Raw genomic sequence first — 13,550 nt, 5'->3', positions numbered from 1 at the left:
AGGCTTTGTGTCTATATGGGTCTGTAATGGGGTGTCCCATCAACTGAGGTCAACCTGGCTAAACAGGAATCCTGTGTTCTCCGAGCACCTGCAAGATGGAGACAGACAGACAGACACACACACACACACACACACTCTCTCTCACACACACACACACACTCAGGGGACACATCTCTTCCCCTTTGATCCTCCTATGTACCCTGAAGACAAACCTAACATAAATGTCATAACCTTTTCATCACGTACCTGTGTGTCTTATTATTTCCAGTAGATTCTACCTTGTTTCAAAACCCAGTATGCTACTCCTTTCTCAGTAAATAGACTTCTGCTGCAGGGTTGAGTCCTTGTCCTGTCCCTTGTCCCTTGTCATTTAAGGTTGCTTCTCATTCTCCTTATAGCTTACTAACCCTGGAGCTGGATAGGTAGCCCACCCATGTGATTCTAAGTAATCATTTTATTATTTTTAGGTGTATGTGCATGTTCATGCATGTGAGTGGGTACATGTGACGTGCACATGTATGGGGGGCGTGTGCGGGGGTCACCTTCAGATGTCATTGCACAGGTACTTTCCACCTTGTTTTTGGAGGCAGGATCCTTCACTGACCTGGAACCCGCCAAGTCAGTTAGATCCTCCTTCCTCTGCCTGTGTGCTGAGATTACAAGCACACACCTCCACACCCAGCTTTTTCACTTGGGCCTTGGAGGTCAGGTCCTCCCTAGCCAAGCTATGCCCCAGCCTAGCTTTGCAGACAGGATCAGGGTCAGCTCAGGTGAGGAATGCTATTTGAATCCTGCTGCTAAAGGGGGCGGGAAGGTTCTTCAGGAGGCAGAGGCAGGCGTATCTATCTCGGTGAGTTCCAGGATAGCCAGGGCTGTACAGAAAAAAAAGAATCAAAGAGGAGAGGGCACGTGGAGTGGTGGGACAGGTGACGTCCCTGAGGCCCTGCCTCTGGCTGTCCCTTTCATCTTTCCGGTGTGTCATCTGTGCTATGCTGTGCCGCGCTGTGCCGGTCTCTATGATCTCAGCCTAGACTTGCCCCAGTGCTCCTGGAATGCGCTCTTGTTCTGGCCTGAGGCACTATGCTCCTTCCACCTGCCTGACCGTCTGACCCTTAGCCCTGCCCCTACCTGTGTGGCCCTCACTTCCTTCCACTGAGGTCCTGAGGAGGGGTATTGACTCCTCCAGTCTTTCAGCCAACCAGCCAGTCCGTCAGCAGGTAAGGAATATCCACTCCATGCAGGCAGGATTCAACAGGGGAAAGGGGCCACACTGTTGAATCAGTGAGAGGCAGCTGCTTCCCCAGGTGGGCCTTCCCCAGGCTGTCAACAGGGTTAAATCAGTAAATGCTTCAGGCCTTCTGCTCCGCAGGCCAAGGTTTGAGGAGAAAAGCCAGAAGGGAACGGTAGGGAGCCACCAGTTTCAGCCTGAGGAGGTAAGGGGCATCTGAGCAGTGAGGGTTTGTATGGGGGCATCCAAGATAGCGTCCCCCGTAGAGCATGGTGACCTTGTTGACACTGACCAAAGACACTCTGCCAGGCTCCCCCTCCTGCAACCCCTGGGCACTTTGTTTTCGCCGTAGCCCTGAACTAAAGATTCTAAAGAATTTGCTGCTTCCCATCCCCACCCCCCATCACTGAAGCATCCTAGGACCCAGCACAGGGCTTGCTGGGTGCCAGACACTGTACCACAGACTCAGCCTTTGGCTCTCCTCTCCTTCCAGATTGCCTCCCTCATAGCTTGTCTGCCCAGGAGTCACCGGGCTTGGGGACTGTAGGTATGCACCCCTATTCTTCCTTTTACCCCCTCCCATTTCCCAGGAGTAGGCTAGGCAGGCGGGATCTGCCCGGTATCAGGTCACAGCCCCTGCCTGACTTCCTTGGCTGCTCCAGAGAGCTTGCTTATCTCCAGTAAATGGCCTGGGGTGGGAGGAGGTGGGGGCTTCCTGAGCTGAGTCTAGCCAGGCCTAAACCTCTCCTCTAAGAAGGGGTAGTGTGTTTTCATGCCTTGCCTTGGGGCAGTTACATTGTCCGCTACCCCCCCCCCCCCTTGGTTCCAGCTCCTAGGTCCCTCTTAGGCCACTGGGGTCCTGGAGGATGAGCAGCAGGTCCCCTGCAAGGTCGCTGAGTCCTGCCAGTCTAGTTTTTACCAGCTCTGAAAGCAGTGGCCAGGTATCCGGTTCCAAACTGCTTGGTTAGCTTTGAGTTCATGGCCTGTGGGAGTATGCGCGCGTGCCCCTGCCTTTTAACTGCGGGCGTATAATTAGGCATCCCCGCTCCTGTAATGACTGTCCCTCATCCACTCCTTTATAAGCCCTTCGATTCTGGGGTTAGTCACCCTTGGTCAGAGCTGAGTTCTGCCACTTCCTATGCAGTGGTGACCTTGGGTGAGTTGCTTAGTCTGTGGCCTGGCTTCCTCTGTCAGGTGGTTGTTCCGCTTACCCTCTCAGGTGGCTTCCGCCTGAGCAGACGGTAGTGTTTACTCTGCCATCACAAACAACAGAGGGTAGGAGGTACTCCCGACCTGCACCCACATATTCCTGAGGTTATCTGGAGTTTTCCTCTGTGACCTGATGTTTCAACAGTGAGCAGAGACAACTTGAACAAAAAAATATTTAAAACTATCAACAGGTACATTCTGGGGAGTCTGGAACGGTCCCTGGTGGGCAGCAGTGCTTAAAGGGGCACTGGGGTTGGTGGCTGCTGCGGAGTGTTCTGCCCTCCTGACCAAGAGGGGCGTCTCTCCTCTCTCCTGCCACCTTCTGCCTTTGAGCTCCTGTGGGGGTCCTTAGCACAGATGGCTGGTCTCTCTTGTCCCTTCCCTGGAGTTTGTAGGTCTCTTTCCCAGAGAGTCACTCCCAGCTTCCTGTGCCTTCTGACCCAGTGACCCCGACTGGGGAGGGGAGAGCCTGCACCCCAGGAGCCGGAGCTGCAGATTTATGAGCTTGTGCCACCCTCCCCCATGGCTGGAATGTTCAGCTAGCCAGCTCAGCTGTCTGTTCGGAGGCGGGGACGGCTGCAGTCGGGGGCCTGTTTTCACTTCCAGCCCCTGGAGTCCCCAGGACTTTGATGCCCCATGCTTGTTCCCTGACTTGTGGAGCTTCAGATGAAGTGGGCACCCAGATTTTCCCAACCTCCTAGAGTGGTTTGGCTTCCCTACCATGTGGAATCTCTAATCTCCACCCCCATCCCCCACTGCAAATAATGGCTTTTTGGTTGTCCCCAGAGGGTGACAGTTCCCCCCGGGACTGGTCCCTGGCGTTTGGTTTGGAAGTGAACTAACTGCCCTGCGGATCATTTGCAGGGGATGTTGGCCAGCACAGTTCTTCCACAACCTCAACGTGATGTGACCCCTCCCAGTGTGGCAAGTCCTAGCTACCCACCCACCCGTGGAGGCGGTGGGGAGTTGCCCCCAGCCACTGGGACCCCCAGTCTTAAATCCACAGGGTCCTTTCATGAGGAAAGTTCCGGCCATTTGACTGATTGATTGCAGAGCCTAAGATTAAGGGCCTTGTACACCAGACCAGTACTCCACCACTGAACTATGTCCACCCCGCCCCCAGCCGGGCTTAGATAGGAAGCACCCCCCACCCCTGGTTGATGCTGGTGTCCCACTCTGCCTCAGGGTAAACACTTAGCATGCTTTGCTGGTCTGTCTCTCTGTCTGTCCCTACCCACAGTGGGCTCCTCGCTGAAGGGTGCTGGCTGTGTTTGTTTTCTTTATTAATCTAGAGTGGAATGAAGGAAGCCAGGCCTGTAATGGACCTGTGCCCCTGTGTTCCTAGGGACGGGCCTGAGTGTCCTTTGGTCAGCGGGAGCTGCTGCTACTGGAAGCTGGAAGTCTCAGTTAGCTGCTTGTGTCCCCTCCCCCAAGGAGTCAAAAATAGTTTCCCCTTGGGCTGGGAGCGCTTCCTATGGTAGGTGGGTGGTTTGGGGGACCTTGATCTGGTTTCTTTATTAGGTACAGGTGTCTTCTCTTGATTTGGGCTCTACTGCAGCCCTTGGGAAAAGGAGCCTCTTTAGGGAGTGGCAGGAAATAGGGACTCATTTTGTACCCCTCACTGGTTTCAAACTTTTGGTCCTCTGTCTTCCCGGTTGCCTAGGTTACACATGTGCCACCATGCACACCTGAAAACGAGCCTTTGTAGGTACACAGGGAACCCAGGGAGCTGCGGCTAGGGATCAGCAGTGGGGTGAAGCTAGGATTGACCTGGGGACCCCAGTAGCTTCATGGAGCCAGACCTGGGTCCCCTGCACTAGCGGCTGGGCTTAATGAGAGTCCTTTGATAGGCTCCCTGAAGGGCTGGCTCAGGTGTGCTGACCCCACCCCAACCTGGGTGGTCCTGTAGAAACTGCCCCCAGGTCCCTCCCTAGCTTGTCCCACTAGGGCTCTGACCAAGGAGTTCCACAGGACTGCCTTACCTCCACCAACCTTGCAAAGTTTCCCTTTCTGGAATTTTATGGTTTTTCAGAAAACAGGTTAACAATTAAGCTAATTAACCTTACGGCTTGCTGGCCCTCCGTGTCCGTGTTCCTATAAAGCCAGGCTAAACGGCTTCCTCTCCCAGCTTCTCCTGCTCCCATTATGGTATCTGGTGGCATTAGAACATCAGCCAGGGAAGGACAGGCCCAGGCCTCCAGGAACCAGGGTCTCACTGACTTCCTGTTCTGGGCCCACACAGGGAAGGGAGCACTGGAAACTGCAGGTGAAGCTGGGTTTGGGAAGAGCAACTGGAGGCTGCCTGGCAGGGATGACTCTGGGCCTGGGCTCACGGGCACCTTTGTTTCTGCAGGTCTCTGGTGGACGCTGCAAACTGAAGAAGATGAGGCGGTTTCTGAGAACGGGACACGACCCTGCCCGGGAAAGGTTAAAGCGGGATCTGTTCCAGTTTAACAAGGTGAGGGGTGAGGGAGAGCAGGGGTGCTCTCGAGTCCTCACTACCGGAAAGACCCCACAGCGGTGTCCAAGCAGGAGTAGACAGCTTTCCTAGGTACATTGTTTGTGAGACAGGGCTCACTGTATCTATAGCTCTGGCTGACCTGGAACTCACAGAGTTCCAGCTGCCTCTGCCTCTCTCTGAGTGCTGGGATCGAAACGGCATGTGTTACCACCCTGTCTAGGAATGACATTTTTCTGTGATTTGGAATTCCTTGTCCCAGGTCTCTCCCTGGCTGTCTCACTCTGCAAGTCACTCCATCAAGTCTCTGCCTTTCTACTTATAATGGGCACAAAAAACGATCAGCCCCGCGTGCTTTGTCACAGGGTTGTGCAGGGCGCTGAGGGACAGAAAAGATGAAAGCACCTTGAGACCTGACATAATAACATCCTTATGATGTTACAGCCCCTGGGGCTGAGGACCATGCTGGTGTCTTCTTCCTATTGATACTGCCCCAAAGGAAACAAAAGCTTTCCCTGCAAGCTGGACACAGAGTCCAGCCTGGGGACCAGCACGGGCAGCAGGGGGCCAGAGTTGACATCTGAAGGGCCAGGAGCTTTGCTGGCCTGCTAGGCCCGCACAGGCCCATAAAGAGGACTGTGGTGGCGTGGTTCATTAGCTCCTAGCTCCTGCCATCCAGCAATCTGGAGCTGCCTGGGGCAATTAGCCTTCGCCCTCTGCTTTGATCTTCATCCTACGTAGATTGTAGGTCGGGGTCTGAACCTCCAGGACAGGACACATCTAGAGGTGGAATTCTGACCTTCTTCTTTTTTTCTTCTTTAAGTGGTATTGAGGATTGAGCCCAAACCTTTATAATAGTAAGCAAGCCTTCAACTGAGCTGCCCCCCCCAGCCAGGAAACATGCCTTTTGTTGTTAGGTTTGGAATCCCCTCACCCTGAAAGGAAGGAGTAAATGCAGACTCCTCCTTTCTGTGTTGTCTTGAGTTATTTGTTCATTTGAGTAGTGAAGAAGTTGACCCACCCAGGTCCAAAGCCACCTCTGCCACTTAAGAACTGGGAAAATGTGTGTCCTATGCAGTGGGCTTGTGTACAGACATCACTGGGAGTAGGAGAGCTTTGTGTGACCCAGTAAACTTAGCTGCTGTGTCTTGTTTATCGTCCTGTGCCTCCTAGATCTGTGTCCAGAAAGTTTCATGTCAGGGTCCAGCTCACCCGCTGTTTCCCAGCCCCGTGGGAGATGTCTCCTTGGAGTTTTTCATAATACCCGCCCCTAGAATCAGGCCTCCCCAGTGATTGCTTCTTTCCCTGGCTAGCTTTTAAGCCACAGGCCATCATCTGGTGCAGGTGTTGGGAACAGGGTGACACCTTTACTCCTGGGTGCTGGGTGTGAGTCTTAGAACCAGTCAGTATCATCAGCTGGCCCAAGTGACCCCCAGGTGCCACTGTTGTCCTTGGTGATGCTAGGATCTCTCACTGGGAAAAGGAGGCCAATTCTAGCAGAAACCAGACAGACTGGCTCAGCAAAGGGATAAACCTAGGCCTCAAGTTCCTCTGTGCTATGGGTGAGGCTGGGGTGGGGCTGGGGTGAAGGAGTCTTACACCTGCCTCTAGTGTGCCCCACTGGTGGTCTCCAAATAATGTGGCCTCATGGGACGTGGGGGTGGCCTGGAATTCCTCGACCTCTTACTAGTCAACCCTAACCTACTCTATATGTAGACCAAGGCCTGGGTCTATAAGACTTGAATTGGTAAGGCCTTTTGCCCTTCAATCTTGGAGGAGAGGGGCTGATGGGTAAACAGGAGGGAAGGCCTGGATACACCAGGACCTTGTGTTTCTGAGAGTGTGGTGAATCTAGCAGGGTAGGATTGGAAGGTAAGGTCAGATTCTGGAGGATTTGAGACTCAAGAGTCATACCCGTGGCAGCCCCTCCCCATGGCCCAGGAGAAAGCTGTACCGTCGGAGCCTAGATAGATTCTGATCGTGGCAGTCAGTGTCCCAGTGACAGTTTAGAGAAGACGATTCAGGTTTATCGTTCCCTGAGTTGAGAGGACGGCCTGAGCAGGGTGTCTCACCCTCCACAGCGGTGACGTCTGGGATGGGCTGTGCTGAGAGGACTGTCCTGGGCACTGCAGTTAGCAGCACCCTGGTTCTGATTAGATGCCAGTCTCGTGCCTCTGCCCAGTTGTAACAATACAAATGTCAGTTGTCACCTGGGGATTGCAGTTGCTCTTGGTCGGGAATTCATTTAGGGGATCCTGGTTTCTGAGACCTGGTAAGAGATGTAAGAGGAGAGAAAGGCAGAAGAAGAAGGACCGTGGGCCCTGCCAGGAGCAGGGAGGGGCCCATTGAGAGAAATATTCTACCTGGCCTCTTTTGTTTGTTTTTGTCTTTGAAAAAGGGTCTCCTGTAGCTCTGGCTAGTCTGAAGCTTGCTGTGTAGACCAGGGTGGCCTTGAACTCAGAAATCTGCCCGCCTCTGCTTCCCAAATGCTGAGATTAAAGGCTCAGGGTACACCCTACCATGCCCAGTCACTCTGACCATCTTGATTAGGATAGAAGGGAAAGCAGTGACCTCTCTTGATGATGAAGCATCTGGTCCAACAGTGAGTATAGACTCTAGCACCTGCCATGCACTCAGTATGTGGCCATGGCAGGCAGCAGATCTCTGGAATGGGTATGATTTTAGAAGCTAGTCCATAGGTTGGGTGAGAACTAAACAGATCCAGTGTACTCTAAAGGGCTGTGCACATGGGTGCATGGCTAACGGATACTGAATCATGTGGCCTGGATCTGCAGGTGTTGCTGAATTTGAGGATCCCGGGGCCCCTCAGATGAGGGGGTTCCTGCAGACTGGTGTATCAAGCTGGACCTTAAGTGGCATGTGTGTTGCTTGTGTAGATTAGACACAGGAACCCCCCACATGTAGGTTAGGGTTTGTGTCTACCCAGGAGCTGTGGTCACCACTTCTGAGAGCCCCGCCCTGAGGGCTGAGTTGGTGTGCAGCTATGGAACAGTGAGTGGCACCATCGCAAGCCTGGCCCCCGACAGCTTACAGATACCAGCTTCTAAACCAGTTCTGGGCTTTTTCCTTCCAGCCTCTTCCTGCCAAACTCCTCCTTCATACCGGTGTCAACAAGATGCCTCACAAGAAGCAGGGACATTGCCCTAGGGCCACAAGCACTGTGCTTGTACTTGGGCAGGAGTTGTTACCATAATCAGAGAAGGGGCTGTGTGTTACAGTGGTTGGGGCAGGGATTTGGAACCAAACAGTCTGGGCCTTGGTTCTGGTTCAGCTCTCACCGTGTGACTGCTGATACTTTGCCTATCTGTTCCTCAGTTTCCTCTTCTGTGAAGTGGGCGTTGCCACAGTACCCTTGTGCTAAGTGAGAGTAATTGCCTTGTATTTATTTATTTGTTTGTTTGTTTATTTATTTAGATTTGTGTGTGTGTGCCTGTGTATGTGTGTTTTGCCTGCATGTATGGATGGGTACCACACACAGGCCTGGTACCTCTAGAAATCAGAAGAGAGCACCACATCCCCTGGAACTGGAGTTAGGGATCGTGTGTCCCACCAACTGGGTACTCAGAACAGCCTCTGTGTCCTCTGCAAGAACAGCAGGCACTTCTAACTGCTGCCCCATGTTTAATGGCTTCGTATGGGCAGCATCCCGTACCAGGGTTTGTCCTGTCATAACCTCATTCTCACAAGGACTCGCAGATGGGGGCTGTCCCCACTCCACAGGTGAGGAAACTGAGGTCTCCAGGCATCGCCAGCCTAAGTGTATCCCCGAGGGCATCTTCCAGGGACCGTCAAGGTCTTGTCCCATCTGCCCCTGGCTGGGTGGCTTGAGGTGACTTGGAGGAGTCTCAGTTTCTTTACCTGCCATTAGCACTTGTGGTGGGTCTCCAAGCCCAGTAAGACAACCGAGGTGCTGTATAAGGCCACTGAAGACCAGCTACAGGAACATCAGGGTTGGACTTCCTAGTCAGAGTGAAACTCTCCTCCTTCAGCATTGCTTGGGGCCTGCTTGCTTCTCTGGTGAAACCCAGGCACACAGGAACAGAATAGCCACACCCAGGTGAGAGCAAACCTGGACCTAGCTGCCTGCCCTGGGTTGCAGCCTCGTCCAGAGTCTTCCTGCCACTCCACCTCCAGCCCCCTGAATGAACAGCGTGTTCTTAACCAGTTACGCAGCCCAGTGCCAGGTCATTTTGTTGTTTGTTCCTACCTGGGCCCCAGTGTCGGGTGTCAGGCACACAGAGAGGACCAAGCTGCTTGGGCCAGGAATCTGAACTTACCACACCCAGTGCCTGGCAGAGTCACCTAGCTGACCAGGTAGGGTTACCCCCTCCTCCTGTGGCCCTGAGCGGCTTCCTGGGGCTTTCTTCTCAGCCCCTGACAGATACTCCAGACTCCCCCAAGGCCTCGTACTTAGAGAAGTCCTTCTCAGCTGAGTGTAGGCCTCCAGCCTCTCGCCATCTGACAGGGACTTGGGCTGATATTACAGTCTGGCGGCTCCTGTCCATCTTTGCTCACCTTTCGCTTCTCCACATCAAAAGAGCCCATTGTTCTCGGCTCCCTCAGCAGCTGTGGTCACCTGAGCTCAAGGAGCAGCACAGGACAGGGGCTGGGGAGACAGAGGGGGAGCTGCCAAGCTTCCATCCACCGCCTAGTTCAGTCCTGAGCTGGAGTTCTCTGGGATCTGGGAGTCCCGTACTTCCAGTCTCCCCGAGGCTGTACCTGCTGCCCATGTGGTGGTCTGAGTTATAGGGGAGACGCCCACGGGCGTCTCCTTTGAGAAAAGCCATCTACATTTACCCTTTCAGGGCCCTAAACAAGGTCGGACAATTACCATCCGTGTAGAACTTAGGGGGATCCGAAGCACGAAAGGCTAAAATCAGTGTTATGCTGGGAAGGGCCCGCCAGAGTGGAGCAGGGACTGAGGCGAGATGTCTGGGATGGGATGGCTTCCTTCCCTTACCTGTGACTAACCTGGTTTCCCTAGGACTTGCCCTGGCTTTCTAGCTCTTCCCTTGTTCTCTTGTCTCTGTTAGCCTTCCTGGCAGAACCACATCCTTCTCCCTGTCCCCAGCTGGGGCCATTGAGTCCTCCATACCCCCCTCCCCATAGGGTTCCCCTGCGATCAGAACTGGCTTTGCCTCTTCATAGGAGCCTTCACCTGGGGAGTGGCCGCTCACTTGGGCCCTGTCCAGAAAAAGTCCTGTGGAGTTTACGCCCCTTAATTTTGCTTCTGAGGGAGCCTTGGTCTCTTCAGTGCTGTCAGCTGGTCAAGATGCCCTTGGGGGTACTGCAGTCAGCCAGCCTGGGGACAGTTGCTCTCACACTGGGTGAGCAATCTCCCCACCCCACCCCCACACACTCACACACACTGTATTCCCAAGATGCCACGTGTTCGGTCCAAGGACACTCCGCGCAGGGCATCATGGGTATCATCCCGGTGAGGCTTGGTGAGCCTGTTCTAAACTGACCTTTGGAAGAACTGGGAGAAGTCGGCAGGGAGGGGTGGTCAGGTGTCGTCTACCAGACTGCGAAGGAAGCGAGGAATGAGTGTGGGTGATGGAGGTGGATGCCCAGCCTTTGCAGCGGGACGGAGGAGTCCAGTAAGACTGTAGGAGAACGTTAAGAGCTGGTGGGATAGCATACAGCCTCACATCTGTTCTTTGACTTTATGTCCCTACTGATGAGAACACAAAATAATCTAGGATGGTGTGATGGTGTGTTGGTCCAGTAAGAATATAATAGGAACAGCCGGACAGTGGTGGTATATGCCCTTAATCGCAGCACTCGGGAGGCAGAGGCAGGCAGGTCTCTGTGAGTTTGAGGCCAGCCTGGTCTACAGAGCAAGTTCCAGGTCAGCCAGAGCTGTTACAGAGAAATCTTATCTTTAAAAAAAAAAAAAAGCCCTTTTGGGCTGGAGAGATAGCTTGGTGGTTAAGAGCATTGGATGCTCAGAGGACCCAGGTTCAGTTTCCAGCACCCGAATTGCAGCTCATAGCTGCTTGTAACTCTGGTTTCAGAGCGTCTGGCATCTTCACAGAGACATGAGTTCCTGCAAGTATGTCTGTGTGACACATGCCTGCATTGCCCCTGGAATTGGAGTCAGAGATAATTGTGAGCCGCTATGTGGGTTCTGGAAATCGAACCTACCCGCTTTGTCTGACACTAAGTCTGTAAATTCAGGTATCTTTTGCACTCCTGACACGTCACAGTTGTAAAACAAGCTCTTGGAAATACCCGGCTCTAGCACCTGTGGTGGTGCGTGCCTTTAATCCCAGCCTGCAGGCTGATCTGCCAGTTCGAGGCCAGCCTGGTCTACAGAGCGAGTTCCAGGACAGTCAGGGCTACGCAGAAAAGAAAGAAAATACTTGGCTCTGCTTTAAGAGTTGGAGATGTCCAGTTGAAGGGTGAGCTTTGCAGTTGGCTGGCAGAAACCTGTCCTGTCACTTTGGAATTCAGGCTGTTTCAATGAAGACACTTGAGACGTGGTTCCCCGTGGTGGCACTGAAGATACATTCTTATTTATTCATTTATTTGTTTTAATGTTTTGCGATAAGGTCTCACGAAGCCCAGGCTGGCCTGGATTTACTGTATAACGAGGTTGCCCTTGGACCCCTAACACTCCTGCCTTCCTTTGCCCTGAGTGCTGGGGTAGCAGTTTGAATCCCCATTCATACGTTTAAATTGATGGAAATAGGGGAATTTGAAAAGTCGGCTTGTTGGTGTGGCAGCTGCCACACTGCAAGTGAGGAAGGGCTATGGCTGCCCTCGGGGCTGCTCAAGGTGTGGGGCCTCCTACCGGACTCAAGCTCCTGAGGGCTTTCCCAGCCCCTGATAGTCCCCCAAATTCCACATTCCAAAGGCTTTGGCCTAAACTGCCACTGCTTGTGGTGATGAGCAAAATGCTCGCTTCTGGAACCTTCTCCAGGCTTCAGCAACCTGAGGTCAGCCAAGGCCCAGCTGAGCCCTGCAAGAGCGCGTCCCACCCACACAGCCAACCTGTGTGAGCTCCGTGCTCTCCTTTTTCTGGGAAATGTTTGCATTCCAGGCACGCCGCTATCTACTCGAGGCTCTTCCAGGGTCCACATTCTTCACATAGCTGAACGGGGACTGGGGCTGGCTGGGGGCCTCTGACTGGGTCCCCTCTGGGTGCCTGCATTCCTGGTTGACCATCCAGGTATGGGCCCTTTACAAGGCTGAGTGTGTTCCTGCCCCATCCACCAATTCAGTCTCAGGGATCCTCCAAGGAGGCTTTTGTTAGAGTTCTCCCTGCCTGACCTCCTCCCTGGAGCCTCTGGGCTGGACTGTGGGGAGGTGCAGCCCTTGCTCCAGCTCTGATGCCTGTTGTCACCAAAGCTTATCTCTGTCCAGCTTGGAGGCCTGATAGGGCCTCTCAGGAAAGCCGACCAGAGGGCCAGAGAGGCCGCCTCGGCACCCTTCTCCGATTTAGCTAAGATTGCCATTCCTGTACTCAGCTCCTACCCAGTTCACCAGAATCTGTGCCCCTGGGGGTAGGTAGCTGGTTAAATGCAGAGCCCCAAGTCTCCCGAGGGATGCTTTTGTCCTTTGATCTTTCACACCCTCTCAGTCTGCAGTTCCTTCCACAGATACCCAGAGCTTCGGGCAAGCACCTGATCACCAGTGTGGCTCACGTTCAGAAACCCTGGGAGGGGCTGGAGAGATGGCTCAGTGGTTAAGAGTATTGCCTGTTCTTCCAAAGGTCCTGAGTTCGATTCCCAGCAACCACATGGTGGCTCACAACCATCTGAAATGAGATCTGATGCCCTCTTCTGGCCTGCAGGCAGACACACAGACAGAATATTGTATACATAATAAATAAATAAATATTAAAAAAAAAAAAAAAGAAGAAACCCTGGGAGTGAGACATAGACCCCTCGGGAATGCTCTCCAGCCACTTGCTCTTCATTTTAAAGCTTTTAACCATAGGCTGATTTCATGCGGATAAATAACCGGAAAAGCGCTATCTGTGTGTGAACACGTGTGGGAGTGTGGGTGCCATGTGATCCAGTCACATCTCTGTGTTGTTTTCACAAATTATATGGTGTGGTGGCGCACCCCTTTAATCCCAACGTCAGGGAGGCAGAGGCAGGCGGATCTCTGGCCAGCTTGGTCTACACAGTGAGTTCCAGGGCAGCCAGAGCTACATAAAATAGAGAATCCCTGTATCTCCCCACAAAAAATTACATATATGTGTAATTTATATATTTGTGTGTGTATATGTGTGTGTGTGTGTGTGTGTATATATATATATATATACATAATTAAATGGCATGTGGGTGCGTGTATGTGGAGGTCAGAGGACAACTTGTCAGTCAGTTTTCTTCTTTCACCTTTCTGTGGGCGCCAAAGGTCGGATTCTGGTTTTGAGCAAACCCAGGAAAAGGCTCCTGCCAACAAACCTGACCACTTGAGTTTGATCCTCAGGACCCACAAGATGGACGAAACGAAAAGACTTCTGTGGGTTGTCCTCTGACCTCTGAATATGCCCCATAGCCCTCGGGCACCCACCCGGCTGCCCACATAGACACACAAAATAAATGTGAAAGCCTGTGATGAAAAGGGACTGAGTTAAAGCATGTAACTTCAGGAATTCCCTGTCCGGGAAGACGGCTGAGA

General features: G+C 53.0%; 1 protein-coding gene across 4 annotated transcripts in view; it reads left to right on the top strand.

The window, feature by feature from the left end:
• Llgl2 (LLGL scribble cell polarity complex component 2) overlaps positions 1–13,550 on the top strand; it is a 34,920-nt gene that overhangs the window by 6,301 nt on the left and 15,069 nt on the right. For 3 of the 4 annotated variants that reach the window (XM_038325818.1, XM_038325819.1, XM_038325821.1), the window contains exon 2: positions 4,791–4,895. In XM_038325818.1, the coding sequence (XP_038181746.1) occupies positions 4,821–4,895 (75 nt within the window). In that variant the 5' untranslated portion in view covers positions 4,791–4,820. Of the gene's footprint in view, positions 1–2,508; positions 2,629–4,790; positions 4,896–13,550 lie in introns of those variants that run through there. The other variant, XM_038325820.1, reaches the window with a different exon arrangement.

Source organism: Arvicola amphibius, chromosome 4 (assembly GCF_903992535.2).
Source record: "Arvicola amphibius chromosome 4, mArvAmp1.2, whole genome shotgun sequence".
NCBI classification, from domain to species: Eukaryota; Metazoa; Chordata; class Mammalia; order Rodentia; family Cricetidae; genus Arvicola; species Arvicola amphibius.
This window is presented reverse-complemented; position numbering and strand designations above follow the sequence as displayed.